Source organism: Formica exsecta, unplaced genomic scaffold, assembly GCF_003651465.1.
Source record: "Formica exsecta isolate Colony F162 unplaced genomic scaffold, ASM365146v1 scaffold2, whole genome shotgun sequence".
Classification (NCBI taxonomy): Eukaryota; Metazoa; Arthropoda; class Insecta; order Hymenoptera; family Formicidae; genus Formica; species Formica exsecta.
The window spans coordinates 5348045-5365987 of NW_021849297.1; the positions used below are offsets into that span (position 1 = coordinate 5348045).

General features: G+C 35.5%; 2 protein-coding genes across 4 annotated transcripts in view; one reads left to right on the forward strand and one right to left on the reverse strand.

The window, feature by feature from the left end:
- The window catches only part of LOC115234266, a 40280-nt gene that overhangs the window by 5205 nt on the left and 17132 nt on the right, over nt 1-17943 (reverse strand). For both annotated transcript variants that reach the window (XM_029805206.1, XM_029805207.1), the window contains 10 exons: nt 15704-15801; nt 14606-14758; nt 8041-8166; nt 7669-7908; nt 6157-6285; nt 5596-5725; nt 4477-4599; nt 3908-3997; nt 3344-3467; nt 254-472 (listed from right to left, as the gene is read on the reverse strand). In XM_029805206.1, coding sequence (XP_029661066.1) covers nt 254-472; nt 3344-3467; nt 3908-3997; nt 4477-4599; nt 5596-5725; nt 6157-6285; nt 7669-7908; nt 8041-8166; nt 14606-14758; nt 15704-15801 — 1432 coding nt within the window. The remainder of the gene's footprint in view (nt 1-253; nt 473-3343; nt 3468-3907; nt 3998-4476; nt 4600-5595; nt 5726-6156; nt 6286-7668; nt 7909-8040; nt 8167-14605; nt 14759-15703; nt 15802-17943) is intronic.
- Nucleotides 2249-17943, forward strand: part of LOC115234264 (ester hydrolase C11orf54 homolog) — a 36337-nt gene continuing 20642 nt past the window's right edge. The window contains exon 1 of one of the 2 annotated variants that reach the window (XM_029805205.1): nt 2249-2389. In XM_029805205.1, the coding sequence (XP_029661065.1) occupies nt 2384-2389 (6 nt within the window). In that variant the 5' untranslated portion in view covers nt 2249-2383. The remainder of the gene's footprint in view (nt 2390-17943) is intronic. The other variant, XM_029805201.1, reaches the window with a different exon arrangement.

A 17943-nucleotide genomic window follows, 5' to 3' on the forward strand; every position in this document is an offset into this window, starting at 1 on the left:
TTATTTAAATAAAATGTAATTTTAGAATTACATTATATCAATTAACAATCAATTTATTAAATTACATGTAAAATGAACATTAAATATAAGGAGAAAAGGTAAACACAAAATGGAATGTGAGTGAGATCACTACTCAGGAAATAATTCGGGAAGATCTTAACAATATATTTAACTTCAATCTTTTAATAATCTACAATTCTCTCTTGATGATATAAATCTGAATAAGATTCTCGAGATGCGAAAAATGGATTACCTTCACCGGTTGATTCCATGCGACTCGCGGTGTTGACCGTGTCGCCGAAGAGGCAGTAACGGGGCATCTTGCTGCCGACGATACCGGCGACGACGGGCCCGGTGTGGGCCCCGCTCCTTATCTGAAGCCGTTCGCCAGGACGTTTCGGTACCTGGAAGACAGACGAGGCCGCGAGCAGATCCAACGCCATCGTCGCGATCTCGGATACGTGCTTATCACCTGAGCGAAATGAAATCGCAAACGAAAGAAAATATTAATCGGAAGAACGATGTTGTTCAAGACGACGCAAGCATTGAAGTAGATATATATGTAGAACGTAAAGTCACATATCATGAAATAAAATATTTGCCCATGTGTTTAAAAAAAAAATTTCTTTAATTGTTCGCGCAATGCGATCCATTTATCTTATCATTTTTTTTTTTTTTTTGATGAAAAAATATCGAGTATTTATATTGGCAAGGAATTTGATTTATATTTCAATATAAATTTTGGGCGCATAGGCTTGAATTTTCGAAAATTGGTGCAATTCTTTAGTCTTTCTGGGTGGAGTTCCGAATAGGTGAACCCTCCGATTTTTTTGAAACTACACTATTTTTTGTATTTTTGAACGCTGATTACGAATATGATAATGAAAATTTGCGACAAGGTCATTTTCAAGGTCAAAACTCAAATTTCTTTATTCTTAAAAAGTTATAAATCAGTGGATTGCGAATTTTTCTTTGCGAATATATCAAAATAGTTTTTATCCCTGCCCGCCTTTAGATTATAAGGCATAAGGGAACGATAGAGGGGGCAGAAACTTATATAAAATACTTATATAAAAATCACGCCAAATTTTTTCGCAGAGTTATAATTGTAATTTGCCAATCATATATCGTATCGGACTATACGGATTAAAGATTGAAAATTAAAATTTGATCGAACAAAAAAAAAAATAATTTTTGTCCTTTTTTTTAATTAATCAAATTCCAATCTTTAATCTTCGATCTTCAAAACGATATATTTCGATTGTTAATAGTTAACTCAAAGATTCAAGGAACACGGAATATTTATATTTACGTATTTCAATACGTTAAATATTTTGTGCCGACGAACTACGGCGCTTGTTTTTTGCGGCTGTTGTTTACATTTACACATACGCGGTTACCTTGTTGTCATTCGCGCGGTGAACCTCGAGCGGGCTGTCAGCAAACGTGACGCGCTTCCTAAGCATAAGCTTCCGAGACGCCGAAAGATATTACGAGATATCAAACGCGATTATTCCTCAAGTTAGTCTAATTAATGATTATCAATAGTAATCAATCAATTTTCACGATAACAACACGTATCGCGATGACGGCTATTTATCGAAATATATCTCGCGTGATACTTGCGTTTGAAGTAAAAATCGAAGCGATGGATGATGTGAGTGAGGAGTTTCAAATTGTCTAATTGCGATATTTGTATGGGCGATAATATTATATCTATAAATGATATAATTTATTTAGAGTTGAATGTATCTCGTGTTATATATCGTGTTATATCGTTTAATAATAACAAATATAACTTGCAGATTTTTTCTTCGCGCGTGTTTATTTACGTATTTATTCGATTGAAATTTATTATTAATATAATAATTATTTATTGCGCGAATAGATCATCAAAGCGACGAATATTTTCGGAGATATTTTATTGTGCAACATTTTAATTTGAATTCATATTTTTATTCATATTTATTTGCATATTTTCGGATATTACATTGTACGAAACTTTAATTTTAATTCATATATTTTTATTCATGTTTATATCTGCATGTAGTATATTAATACAAGATAGTAAAACTGTGTATCGATAAACGACAACGCTATTGGTTGGCAATAGTAATTTACTGCGGGGAGTTTGTGTTTTGTGACCGCGGTTTTCGCATCGTTCACCCATCTCAATACATAGCAAAGTTCATGAATTTCAAGAGTGCCATTCAAAGTCCGCGCAAACGTTATACATTCTCTGTTGATTTTTCTGCACGCACGACCATCATAACCATGTTTTCGGGAGTGAATATTTTTTCGAGTGAGTGCTATAAAGAAGCAGTAAGAGACAAACCAGAGAGGAGGAGGAGGAGGAGGAGGAGACCGAGGGAGCGAAACAACCATGAGGGTGAGCAATTTATAATTTCTTTGATTTATTATTTGTTATTTATGAATTTAATTGTCCATTGATCTGCGCTGTAGTGATCGGTATTTTACTTTATGTAATATATAATGCATGTAAAATGTATTTTAGATTTTTTACTTTATTTTGAAATACTTAAAATATTTATAATAATTAATAGAATAATGAGTATAATATTTATAATAATTAGTATTTTTGAGATATATATAAAAAACTTTAACATTGTGTTGAAGATTTATGCGTGATCATAAATTTTAATAAGCATCATCATTTAAATTATTATATTTTTGTCATATTTTATAAAAGCGTATTTTATATAAAATCTTTCTTTCCAATTTACGTAATTTGTTCATTTAAACAACGAGCAAAAAATGTAATTGCGCATATAATAAATATTTTTGAAATATTACGTAATTATTTTTTGAATATTGCTTGATAATTTGAATATATTTATATGTGTTATAAATCAACGTTGCGTTACAATTATAACTCTGCTGTTGAGCGTCGTATCGGGGAGAGTTAAATTATTTTTTACTTTAATTTCCGGCTAATTTTGGTATGGTTTTGAGTATTCAAAACTATTTCATTAGTCTTTCAAAATTAGTAGAAATGACGATTATGCGCGAATGACCTAAAATAAACCAAGTATTTTTAGTATTTTTATTTTTTTACTACATTTCATTAAATGTGGAGAGAGAGAGAGAGAGAGAGAGAGAGAGAGAGAGAGAGAGAAAGACAGAGAGAGAATTGGAAAATTTGTAAAACATATTTATAATATTTAAATAGAGATTAACAGTGAGAAATCAAAAATTCAAAAATTAAGAAAATTTATGTGTACGGAAAATTCGGGTAAAAGAAGAGTTGTGTATTTTTATGGTAATCAGCATGCTACAAGGCCGTAGACAGTAAGCGGAATTAGGAGGGGTTTCGTACTTTTACCATTTCTAACGGGCAAGCCGGAAGCGACCATGTAAGAATCCCCGATGGTCTCCACTTTGTATACGTCATAGCATTCGATGCGCGCATCAAACAATTTGTAGATCGAATTGAGGAACGTCACTATCTAAAAAAGAAAGAAAGAAAAATATACGATTGTCATCACATACGTTATATTGATTCTCAAATATAGATCATTAATTACATTTCGCTGTATATTTCGCGTAAAATGGAAAATTAAATTGAGTGATATATAAAATTCCAAATAGAATTAAATATCAAAATAATTCAAGCAAATATTCGAGCGATCATTGAACCAAATACGAGAGAATAATGATAAATAAATAAATAATAATAATAATAACGAGACAAAAACGTTGGATAAATGATTTAATATTTAATGCCACAGTGCAATTCGAAATTGTCTTGCGTACGTTTCGCGTGGGAATTCGCGTGGTATGCGCGCGATTTCATCATCGGGGCGGTATTGTGATGGAACTTTCGCGTAATTTAACAACTCGCTTCAGGATCGATCGGTCATTTTCGCGAGAACAGAATGAGACGCACCTCGAGGGGTGTATTTTCCGCGGCGATCTCGGTGAAGCCGACTATGTCGCTGAAGTAGACAGTCACTGCCTCGTAATACTCGGCCGGCACCTGAAAAAAATTTATAGGTCGTGAAAAATGAAAATGTCATAGAGAAAGAATAGTAGAAAAAGCTTATTTCCTCGTTATTTTGCATAATCGATTATTTACGATGCGAGAAAAATCAGAATCAATAACAAGTTTAAGTTAAAAGAGAATCAAATGATTCAAGAAAATCAAAGAATTCTCGATTCTGAAAAATTCATAAATCCCTTACGATGAGTCTAAAAAACGAAGTAACTTCAAGAAAAAAAAAAAAAAAAAAAATTTTTGAATTTGAGAAGATTAAATATAGATCTGATGAAGAGAGAGATATAAATAAATATTGATTAATATCTTAAAGATATCAAGTTTAAAAAATTTTAGATTTTTATAAGATTATTAGTTTGTGTATATATGATCTCGCGAGTTGAATATTGTCTTTTTTTCAGTTTTGAATAAATTCTGTGTGTGTGTGGTTTGAATGATTTGAAATATTTTTTTAAATTCACCTGTTGAGTCTGTTTGAGTTGTTGAGCAACGCTAGGTGGAAGCATTTGGAAGAGCAATGTGTCACTCTTTCTCTTCTCGCGTTTGAGCTCACGAGCTTTCTGTGCCAAATTTGCGGCATACATCTATAATTAATAATAGTTTTAAGATAATCAGATTAAAATAATCAGGCTAATAATAATTAGATTATATAATAATATACAAATGTCAAAAATATGAGAATATTTCCACGTTGCTATAAAATACGTATAATTACGCAGAGGAAAACTTAAAGAATTAAAATAAATGAAGATCACAGAATATATTCTCTTTATCTCAAAGAATTTTTTATTAAAATTTAATACTTTTATAAATTTTATAAGTTTCTGAAAATTCAAATCGTTTCTGCATGCAATTTTTAGGGTGTAAAAAAGAGCGCGTGTTTTTTTTCACAAACAGAAAATTAATGGATTAATATTGCTTATTAATTTTTCCCATAAATAGAATTAGCGCTGAAAACCTCGCGAATAGCAAGAAACGTTTTATTTTAGGAAATTTCTCTTATCGCAAACAGTCTTCGACTGATTTTCTATTAAGACGTAAGTCACGCCGTTTATTCATGGCCGACGTTGAGACTTCGAACTCAAGAGCACGGAATCGAATTATGGGATACAAACTAAGACATGGTCACGAAAGTTTCCCATAACCCTTCCCGCGAATTCAACATCCGATAACGGGCAAGTTAATATTGACAAGCAACGTCGGAAAGATTTGTACTACCGCGAATTGAAATTCAAGCAAACGATTAAAATAAAATTTTAAATTTGTTTTTTTTTTGCCAGAAATGCCGTTTGTTTCCTGTATATAGATAGATTTGTTCTTCATTCTCAATCATTTATAATTCGAAAATTATTTTTTCGATATTCTAATAAAATATATCTATTTCTAGTGACTGATATATTTCAATAAAAAAAATTTGAAATTTAATAAATTAATATCAAGTTTTCCGCCAAGAAAATCCGCGATGAAAATTAAAGTCTATATTAGACACCCGGTATACAAATTATTATGAGTGCTATGTATGAAAGAGAGTCACACGTGGCATGAAAGGGAATCAAATCGACGGCATTTGAATCGCAAACCTGAATGGTAGCGACGGCGTTGCGCATTAGTATGATGATGATGGGCGACACTACTAGCACCAGAACGACGATAGCGATACCCGCAACTTCCTTGTTGCTCGCGTCTTGTAATGTCGAATTGACATAATCCCTGCAGAAACACATATGTATATCGTACATTCTCGACGATTAATATATTTTATAGATAATATATAACACGTATAATATTTTTTTATTATCAGACAATAAATTGAATGACAAATCAATTCATTATTCGCAGATTAGGAAAATTGATATAATTAATAAATTTACAAAATTTTTTTTTCTAACATTTTACTTTGTGAAAGTTTGATACTTTTTATGTATGTGTAAAATCCAATTTAATAAATTTGACAGATTTTTATCATTCGCGGTTAACACTATATTTTGTCCATGTTTTTGAAGTGATACGATGAATTGCTCATCGAGTTTTTTCTAAGGAGAAATCTTTCTTTTGAAAATCTCTCGTCTCGCACTGTATGTGTCCGTTGTGTTTTACGCGAGTCTCAACAAAACGGGAAAACAATTCCATTATGAGGATACCTTATCATGTGACGCAATTCCCGCTGCAGCTTACGCAGCTCGTCGATGTAAGTGGCCATCGAATCGAAGTAAGCGATTGCGTCTTCCACGCTCGGCTCCCTCTTCTGATTCCGCAGGATTTCGTCTCGCCTTGAAAAGAGAATACACAACGTTTACGTATTTAATCCTATCTATCTTCGTGTGTTTTTTATTCTCATAATCTATCATCCGTCTGTTATGCGCGTAAAAGTGTCTTCATTCATGAAACACATTTCCCTTAAATTACCAAATTGGGAGAAAAGTGTCTATGTAATTTCTCAAAATACGGTGGAGAATATTCTGCGAATATTTTGATACATATTTAAAGTTATTTGTACTTTTTCCGTCTTTTAACTGCAATTGTATCTTCTAAAGTATCGAGAGCAATATAAAATATGAGTTTATAGAAATATAAATTTTTGATATTATAAAATACAATATGTTTTTGCTTGCGAAAGAGCATTCCCTTTCTGGGAATTTTAGCTGAAACGTCTAAATTGCTTCGAAATTTCAGAGTAAGCAATGTGTCTATTTAGAAATTTATAGAGAAATAGGAGATCCAATAAGATTCTTCTAACATTATTGAGCTTGATTCAACTAATATTCGATGTTATTTATAAAATAAAAGACATTAATTTGTCTAGAAACTATGACTCTCCGGTAAAATAGATGTTGAATACGCTTTAACTAAAACGCAGCGTACGTCTCGATAATAGAAGTTTTAATAATAGAGGCTACTTCCATTGCAGCTTGACTAACGCAACATTCACATACAATATTTTTTCAAAATTAACGTTTTATTGAAAAATTTACGATAGCGGAAAATAAAATATCAGGTCTACCGGAAAGTTCTGTCCGTTTTTGGAATAAAACAAAATACAAATTTTTATTACCGTCAATAAACTTTATTAAATAATGTAATTGCCATTATTCGGAGAAGTATTGTCAGCAACTGGATAATTTAAATACAGCAGTCCAAGAAAAGAGGCCGGCGATGTACAATAGGAAGAACATCATACTGCATCATGATAATGCCAGGCCACATGCTGCTTTGGATACTCGTCAAAAAATTGCAGAACTAGGCTGGAAAATTCTGTCGCATCCACCATATTCCCCGGACTTAGCACCCACCGACTATCACTTGTTTTTGTCCTTACAAAATTTTTTGAGGGGCAAAAAATTCAAAAATGAAGAAGATATCAAACAAGCACTGGTTCAATTTTTCGCATCAAAAGATAAAACATTTTTCGAAAAAGGGATATACAAATTGCCCTCACGCTGGCAAGAAATCATTAATAATAATGGCAATTACATTATTTAATAAAGTTTATTGACGGTAATAAAAATTTGTATTTTGTTTTATTCCAAAAACGGACAGAACTCTCCGGTAGACCTAATATTAAATGTTTGAAGAGTTGAAATCTATTTGATTAAGGGATCTATTTATTCGCGGGTCAGCACGCGGAAGAAAAACGCGAGAGACGGTTTTTTTACCTTGCCTTGATCTTGCCGTATTCGGGCATGGTGCGCGTGAGGTCGACGTAGAACATCTTCAGGGAGGGAACATATGTGAGAGCGGCGTTGAGAAGATCGCGTCCCAGTGCCTCGTGGCGAACGTAACTGACGTGGTTTTCCCCAGGGAGGACACCGCGGCCAAAATAATTGATACCCTCCACGGAGGCGATACCGAGGCTCTCGATGCTCCGCAGAAGATTTTTGAAAGCTATCAGATATCTGAAATGTTAGAAATTTCGCAGCAATGATGATCTTTTTCATCTCATTCTTCTCCGAGAAAGGGATAAAGAGAGTGCGAAAGAGAGGGAGAGATCTCGCCTCCCCTTTGCGGAAAGCTTTGACAACACTTACCTCCACACCCCGCTGTTGTCCGTCTCCTTGATCTGATTAGTCAGATGATCCAACATAGCTGCGTTCACGCTCGTGTACCACGCCATTACTTCGCTGATGCTGCTCGCCTCCGAGCTTATCTTCTGCCTGTGGAGGAACGTACGAACGAACTTTGCACTCAATTCGATTACCTTCCATGTGTCGGCGTGTTTATAGATACGATACGCGGTCGATACCGCATAGGGAAGTTATTCTGATGATTTTGTCGTGAATAATCGCGTAATGCGAATATAATTGCACCTTAACGTGACGAAATAATCTGATCGAGCAATCTCACATAGCCTGGACATAATGTTTAAGGTATTTGTTGACTAGTTCGATATTCATTTTTCTTTCAAAGGGAAATTCTTGCATAGAAATAATAAAAAAGAAACTAGAGTTTAGACAAAAAATTCGAACGAATCGAATGATCGAAAGATCTGTTCGAACCGTATACATATAAGGATCGTCTATAGATCATACATATACATATATCGATATACATATTTCCAGGTTTGAGCGATCGGAACAATTTAAGGTTTAGTTTAAATTGTTCCGATTTTGTTCGATGATTTGAGAAAATTTCGAGGACTATTTTTAACGAATAATACTTCTATTTAAATACAACTTTTAATTTGAATATTAATTCTTGCGTTCTGAAATGCTTCGGAAATTGTCTGCAGACAATTTTACCCTGTCCGAAGCGGGCATCTAAAAAAGAATCGCGAGAGATCCTTTGGATAGATGGAAGTCGCCTTGGAGGATTCCGCACGTGGCGATATCGCTCGATAATGACACCGGTAGCTAGACCTTCGCATCTGTTACGTGGGTTTGATCGACGCGTTGAACGTCGTCGTAGTATCGGGGCGAGATTTAACCATGGACAGACGCGACGAGATCAGAGAGAAAGAGGTAGAACGAAGGGAAAAGACTGAGAGGATAATACATGGAAAGGGAGAAAGACAGACAGAGAGAGAGAAGAGTCTAAAAATACTGTTTATTGCTCCAAATGGGCGCTCACGCGCTCATGTGTGACGACCGCTTCCATTGCTCATAAAGAGAACACGAGAGACAGAGAAGAGCCAACGATGAGGAGAATGAAAGTAATGGGAGGAGTGATACGGAGAAAGAGATAGATGAAGAGTTTTATTACGGGCGTTGTTGAGATTGACTGCTTTCGAATGGAAAGAGGAAAGATATACATAAGAATCATCGTGTTGTGACACAAGCGCGTGCACAAGTAATAATGTTTCAAGCGGCTGCTAGACGAATTCGATTATCCTATATTAAATTGTAAACAAACCCATTTTAATTTAATGAGAGAGAACGAAAGAATGAAAGAGATACACGGATATACATTTAGCAAGAAGGAGCAGGTTTGAAATGTTTTATTGCGTACTTTGGGATAATATTTCCTAAAAGCATTAAGCAGAAAGATAGGACTCACTCCTGAATGACAGTAATAAAAAGAACATAATCGGCATGACTTATATAAGTAATACTGTTTACGTTAGATGGTAGATATAGACAGGGAGAAGATATTAGGAAGAAAAATACTTATTCTATTCTAGAATTGAAATTCGCGAAAAAGCAACAATGACGCGTATATAAAAATTGATTAATTGATTGTCAAATAAGCAAATATATATATATATCTTTGAATCGGATTCAAGAGAGGAAGAAGAGATATAATATTGTCGAGTGTCTCGTCGAATATAGACGAATGATTGAAGTACATTTTAGAATTTGTAGATGAGAGTCTTTCCCCTAACAATCAAAAATAAAAACCCCACGAGCAGCATGAAAATGAAAAGCAAATGGGAGATGCTTGTGGAGAAAGTATAGGGGAGGAATCCGTTACATCTTTCCGCATCGATCGGACTCCCCGACGCGAGATTTTGCCTTTTTCCCCGCAGGCTTTTCGGGGAAGAAACAGATTGTTAGAGCGGCTTGTTATCGGTTGACACAAATGCGTCGCAATTGTATTCTCCGCGTGTGTTATAGTCTTGTGATATCCGTTGCGAGTACGACTTGTGCGGCCTCCATCTCTCTGCCTTATTTCCGCTCTTTCGTTCCTTCCCTCTTGTTCAATCGCCGGAGGGTTCTTTTCGATGCCGACCAAGATTCCTTCCGCAAAATAAACGCATCATTTCTATTTCTCTACGAGAGATTTCTCTGTGACATTTATTTGTTCATTCATATGCAAATGTTTATAATATATTGAGAATATAATTTCTATATGTATATATTAATTATTAATTTATATTCATTTAACTAAAAATATTGTACTTTAAATAGTTTAAATAATTTGCTTATTATTACATTGATTTTTTCCCTCTCTCTATTATGATATAAATAAGAATTAAATTATGAGAATTTTAAAATTCTTTCTTAAAATCGGATTGACGTTTTTAAGAACATAACAGATTAAAATCGTGAATTTATGTTCGATAGAAGTTACGTTTTAATAATGATAGCTTCGCTACGGGTATCAATTATTAAATTGATTAATTAATTAGTTTCAGTTGGAGAATTTCTCTACGAATTTATATCTGCGAATATCTGTTTGATTGTTCATGTTCATTTCGCCAAAATTATCCTCTCGAAAGAAAATGCGTAAAACGCATTAGTAGGTCAGGGAAATGCGTTAACTCCACTTAACGAAACTGACTCGTAATAGAAAGCGCTCTTAATTATTTGATTTGGAAAAACATGAAATCCACTCTCCGCTCTGCGTGACCTTTTACATTTTCGCAGATAGACCGCAATATACCGCTGAATAACGGAATATTCGTACTTTTTACTAACGTAAAAGGGAGATAAAAATACACGGTGTTTCGAGAGAGAAGTTATGTCGCGCATGAATATAACCGAGCCGAAATTTAAGTTTTCACTGTACAATTCTGGGATACAATCGGTAACGCCATTGTCGTCACATTGGTAGAAAGACAGACAGAGGGAGAGAGAGAGAGAGAGTGAGAATACCGTCGTACAAAATATTCTGTCTTGATGCTCGTCGGCCTTCCCTATATCGATACTTTATCGCCCTATCGATTTATTGGACGTACGTGCTCGGCAGTCGCCGTTTTCACTACGCGCGCGCCGGAATGAAAAACGTGCCTTTTATAAATATTGCCCCGAGCGCGGCACGTTGAAATCGGCGCGATTTCAGCGAGCCCGCTCGTAAAGTGGCAATAGCTCGGCTGGCAGTTACCTGATCTACCACAAACAAAAAAAGACGGAAGAAGATTATTATTCCATCACCTCGTTTGCGTAATGGATTAAAAAAATCCGTCGATTCTGTTACGCGATCGATGATAATCCGACGTGGATTTTCGTGTCTAGATTTAGGCAATTAAAGAGTTTCGTAATTCTCTTCTCTCGATACTTCGCGATTCGATTAGTCAGAGATTATAAACGTAACAGACGATAGAGAATATTTAAAATTTTTTTTTAAAGAGTCATTCGGAGAAGATATGCTGCAAGAATATTTAAAGAATAATAAAATATTTATTAGAATCTTTTTTCTTCTATTCCGGGAATATTCTAAGAGAAGCGAGAGAGAGTGATTCGGAAATTTTATTTCCAGATCGTTTCGCTAATATTCCGAGGAAATTCTCATTTTCAAAACACTGAATATATCCCGAGAACATCCGCGTTCATGTCACGTCGTCAGTTAAAAGGGTCGTCAGGGGTATTTGCATTCGATTTTACGAGATCCGCTCCGCTCGGGCGAGAAGAGAGAGAGAGAGAAAGAGAGAGAGAGAGAGAGATGAAGGGCTAAATATTTTTATCATCGATCGATGCGACAAGTCGAATGCGACACGCTGGGAGGGCTATTATAAAAGCATGTGCACACGCTGTTCGCCCGTCTCCGCGCGCGCGCCACGCCTTTTGACCCTCCGCTATATACATATATAATTAGAGGATAGGAAAAGAATTAATCGACAAATGTGTTATGGGTGGGCGTTTCCGATTAAATTTGCCTGTCGTTCGGCATCGTCGGCGCCAAAATCACGTTAATTAAATCGCTTGGGTGCTATCGCTCGGGTTAAAACGATAGTAAAAGTGCGCCGACCGGCGTGCGTGTGACAGAATTTTTTAATTTTACATTTGAAGATCACAATAAATCGACAAATTTTTAATTAAGAGACTTTTGTTCATTAATTGGCTTTTTGACGCGTGAAAAACAAAAGAGCTTTTCGTTCCTTAAAATCTTTGAAATATTTTCTCAATCGCTGTAATTTGTGACGCAATTTTAAATGGAAGTAAAAATTAAATTAAAAATTTATAATTTAAATAATTCTTAATTTGAGAAAACTTTTTGTGACAATTTTATTTTTGAAACAGAGAAAGAGAAGAGAAATTTAAATCGCATTTAGTGATTCAATGTACGTGTATGTACTTGATTTTTAGTTTTAAAGCGCAGCTTCAAAAATTCACAACCGTTTTCATTGTATTTACCGTCATTTAAATGTCATTAAAATGTTAAACGACAAACCATCGTTCGCCTTTTCCTCGTCGAAAAACTCCATCCTTTAAAACGAAAAGCTATTGCAACTCCAAAGGCGTCAAATCGCTCGTCAATGCCCGCGCACAAAAATTTCGCGAAGGGATCGCTAATTGGACTATCATACGAAAACGCGCGAGGTTGCATTCTAATTAAAGCCCCTAAGACCCTAATTAAAAATAATTAATCTTTTTCCTATCGCAATCTCTCGCTTCGTCAACGTTGTCTCGTTAAAAGTGTGCATGTGGGTTGTCATTTTATTAGAACATTTTTTACACTCCGTCTTCCTTTTTTAATGGAAAATAGAGGAAAAATACCTATGTATAATGTTGCTGCGTAAAATATTGAAGCAATCATATTTCGCCATTTTGTCGGAAGGAAAGTTGAGAGGCGCTACGTAATGTACATATACATGAAAAATTCCGTATCGTCGCGCGTAAAAATGTCGGTATGGTTTTCCTTTAAGGAAATTATAACCGTTCGCTTTTTCCCTTCCGCCTGTTTCTGCCTTATTCCCTTTGCGAGAAAATACGATCGCGACGACCTCGTCGTATCTTGCGACGCGTTATCTTACGTCCATATACCATTTGATACAGATACACCACCCTCTGCTGCTGGAGAGGATTTCTCCCGTGCGACACGCGTCTAACATTAACGATGAAATATCGCACCATCCTCCATTATAGAATCACACCGCGTACGTTGGAAATTCCGATACTTTTGTGTGTAAAAAAAGTAAAATAAAAAAAATTCAATGATGAACTTTCTCGACAATGAAAGCTGGTTTTGCGCAAAATACTGCAGTAGAATTTTAATAACGATAAAAATTGTTTATATATATATATATATATATATAATTTACTCGTCTATTTCGATCAATTTTTGTTAATTCTTGATATTGAAGATTTCTCGCAAATAACGAATTTCCGATTTCTTCTTGAGATATGTCTTTTTCGCTCAAACAATTTGTATATTGTATTTAAAAAAATATGTTAGATAGATTAAAGTGTAATAAAAATTAATCTATATTTGAAGAATTCAATTTGAAAGAACTAACACACACCATATTTTCTGAGAGATGTTTATCTTCTTCGGCTGTAGCGCGTTCCAGATATCGAGCATTCGATCAAATATTGGGAACATCTGTTCTCGGGATACGACTCGATGTCTGTGCGAATATTTACAGACGGGATACGAGCCCGCGGGAGAAAGAGCGGGAGACAGAGAGAGAGAGGAGAATTCCCTACTCGTACTCTGAATGGAAATTCAACAAGTGTCCGGACGAGGGCTCGAGGGAACGGCTCCGGGTTTCCGCCGTAACTTTCCATACCGGTGACGGGTGGTACAGTCGCGTGGGGCCGGAATAGGGGGTAAAGCTAACACGAGAATTAACCGCCGTTTATATGTACTAACGCTCCTCAAAGCGATACCACTCGCAGAGAGCCGCAATTTGTCTTAATAATTACCGTCTGTGAAGAGCGTGAAACGGATCTACATAGCGCGCGGGGTGCCTGTTAAGTTAATTAGGTAAAGATTGCTCGCGCCCACGAAAATACATAATTCCCGGGTCTGAGGAAATATAGCGACGACTACAACTGAAATTTTATTCTTGACGTTAAGTATTTGCATATTTACGAAAGATAGATCATCCCCTCTATAGTTGCTTTAATAACTCTATTTTTGCGATATTTAATTATCCTTAGATTTATAATATTCATTTAAATCGACGTTGGAGAATATTCCAAGAAGAGAGTTGAAGTTAAGAATCTCGAAAGACTGCAAGAGAATTTCAATTTTGACAAATATCTTCAGCTTCATTTTTCCTTGAATATTCTCATCGATGGACAAATGTTTACTCGTCTTTTCTATGCACGTTTCGCTTGATAATCATCCGAATGTCGTCCGAGTGAAATGGTGCGCGAGGATCTGCACAATCTAATGAGCTATGGCCAGAATTTTGCGGCCGCAATTTCACGGTTGTCGGCCGCCTTTGTGTCGGGCAATGCTCGAACGACTTTCGGGACCGATTAGATTTACCTGAAATCCTCTAGGCGTGCTTGGAAAGCCTCCTTGCTCACTACGTCGTACGTCTGCGTTTTGCTCTCATCCCTGGGGACGGACACCAGCGGCCACGTGCTCATGTTGTGGAGATCCTGGTCGGTTATGGCAAATCTCTGCGTCAGATTCGACCTGGTTTCCAGACAAAGAATGACGCGTATTAGGAAGAAAGATACATAATTTATTGTGGAATTATTAATAACAAAAGAAACTATGACAGGAAAAAATGACAGGAATGAATATTAATACTTACATTGACAATTAACGATGAAAGAAAATATAACAAAAGTATAATACAATAAATCTGAAATCAACTGTCAAAAAAAAAAAAGTTTTCATATATATCATATACATATATCCACGATTAAATTTGCAAACTTAACTCTGTTAATTAAACATTTTTTTTTATTATATGTTTTAAGATTTCTTTTCGACCCGTTTTTTATGTAACCGTGAATAAAAAATGCGAAAAGTTTAGTGTTTGTGAAGGAAAGTTTGTTAAAAAGTCAAGAAGTTTGGTTCAAAGAGATTCAAAGTAATACCACCGAACATTTTGCTTTTATTCGATTCGTAAAGCTTTCCAAGCTCTTTTAAATTGTTCGCTACTACTTCAATATTCCGCAAGACGTTTGTTTTGTAGAAACGTGTTGCAACTACGCGCCTTTCATCTCGATTGCGAGAATGGAGGAAGCCATCCGTTCTCATCACGCGAAATGCGACGGAGAGGCTTCTCTTCTCGATCGATAAAGAAACGAACTTCGTCGCTGAGGCACGTGGCCGGATCAAGAGGAATTTAAAATTGCTCTGGTAGAACGATAATTACACGGAGTGTATCAAAAAATACAGAAAAGAAGTAGGATCGAATAAGGATTAAATTGCGTTATTATAGAAACAAGCGCCTGATATTGATGGGGAGATCCAACTTTGTTATAAACAAAAGATGTTAAAATTGTTGATAATTTAAAAATGTGAGACATTTTTAAGTCTTATTAAAGAGAGCAAGAAAAGATCTAAACTTAAAAGTTCAAATTCCGAGATGTATATCCTGTAAGAAAAAATAATCAAAGGAACACGTACCTCAGAGTGTTACCGTTGGTATAGATGAAGAAGGCCACTTCGGATCTTTCCAACTGCATCCTGGTGACCATTTTGCCCAAGTCCGTGGCTATCGTTACCTGCAATTGTCATCGACCATTAGGAATACACACATGTCAGCACGAAATTTTCGGAAAAATGCAATGTGGTTTGAAAATTGATCGTCCACTTAATAAAGGACCGTTCTGGCAATCCTTCGCAAAGTCCTTTCTGTCTACGAAGAAGACGCTCGAATTGTCTTGTTGTCAAAATAATAGTACTAGGGCTGTTCTCGCGGAACTTCCGTTAGAAGAGGACTAATTGTAAGGCTCGAGTGGACAGCCTTGTAAGTGGTGGATGTGTTCGCGAAACGTATATTGAGTGGCTACTCCAAGTCTCGAATATCTTGAATGGCCGCTGCCACTCTTCCCGATCATTTTGATCAAACGAGGAAATATCTCAGTACGCGAGAGATGCTTTTCTCAACTTTTTTAACCTTTCCTTCATAGATTCGTAAATTATCAAATTTAGATATCGTCCTATTTCTTTGTGCCGCGGATATAAGAAATTCCATTTTCCGCAGCTTTTGATAATATAGATCTTAAATTTTACAAATTATTAAATCCACAGATATAGATAGAATCCGATTGTTAAACGTAGATTTTCTCAATCGTATAAATTTTGAGACGGATCTTAGGTCATAAATCTCTGCTGTCGGGATCTCTTACAACTTCTCGCCTGTTCGGTTTAACTGAAAATTTTCCTCGATGGCTAAGAAATCTCATCAATCTAAAAGCGCATTTGAGAGGCCGTCCTTGGTTCTGTTTCGATCCACCAGCTCGCGACAGCAATTAATATTGCATTAATGGTACCGATGATAAAATCGTTTTACGAGATTCTCGCTACGATGTCCGGAACAATTATTAGCACGGCTACAAATTGTATAGCGATCATAATTATATTTCACAATTGTAAATACAAGTACAAGTGCGTTGATGTTTCGTCGACGATCCTTTTCGTCTTCGAATAAGAACTTTTATCGTGAATCATTTTCGAGGATCTTGTATTCTAGCCTGAAAATATCTTCTCGTAAACTACAACAGAAAGTTTTCCACCAACTTTCCACGCTTTCCGCCAATAATGATCGTATACAACGGAATAATCCGAGACTTTGTTAGCGTGCCATGAACTTTTTAAGCCGTGTATTTTGGCGTCTGAAGCGAGTTATCGTCGTTGCTCTGATGAAATTCTGGCAAAGTTGCCGGAAGGATAAGGTCAGGATAAACGTGAACTCACAAGGGGAGGGCCAGACGTGCCCATCTCAGATTCAAGCGAATTTCTAATTCAATGTTTTCCCATTTAATACAGAATGTATGAATTCTCGACGAATTCTATTGTTATCTCAGGTTTCTAAGATTTTTAAAAAATTGATTCATCTCGATTACTTCCAGAAATTCTAATTATACAAATTTCTTCTTTATAGAATACTAATTTCTTGTTTCTATTGAGCCTCTTTAGCTCTAAATACTCTATTTAATAAAATTTTGATACTATAATTTTTCAGTACTATAAATTATTTTTCGCGCAACTTTCTGTGAATTCTAGAACTTTATATTTTTATTACACTTTGTTCTGTTCTCATGCAGAGCATATCCATCATAAAAATAATTTATGTACGTTAAATTTTAATTATTAACTTGATAACGTAATAAAGTTTAGTATTCCGAGAAATTAAGAAATCCAATGTGCATAGACATTTTTAAGATAGCGTAGAAAAGTTTTTAGAATTTACTTCGAGTTGAGAAAAAATTTCCAGAAGCTCTTTGCGGTGTGTTAAATTATATAGGGTGTGTCGAAGTGCAGAGTGCATCGACGTGTGCAAAACACTTGTCGGTCTATAAGTACGCGAGGACGATCGCAAACATACGACATGACGTACATGACATTCTTTCGACGCTCGTCAAACAAGTAACTAGAGATCGAAGACCGTGCAGCTAACATCCCACTGCAATGAATTTCGATTTGATCTACCCTTTATTCCTATGAGGGCTGCGTTTAATACCTTTGTAAATTGACGATTAGGTAGAGCGTGGAAATTTTCTTTTTACAACGACACGAGACAAAATGCGATGCAATAATAATTTCAGACGATAGTATGCGCATTAAAATTCACTTGATCGAAATTCACTTATTCTATAACGTGTTTCTAAAATTTTATATATATTTCTTAAATTATATATATA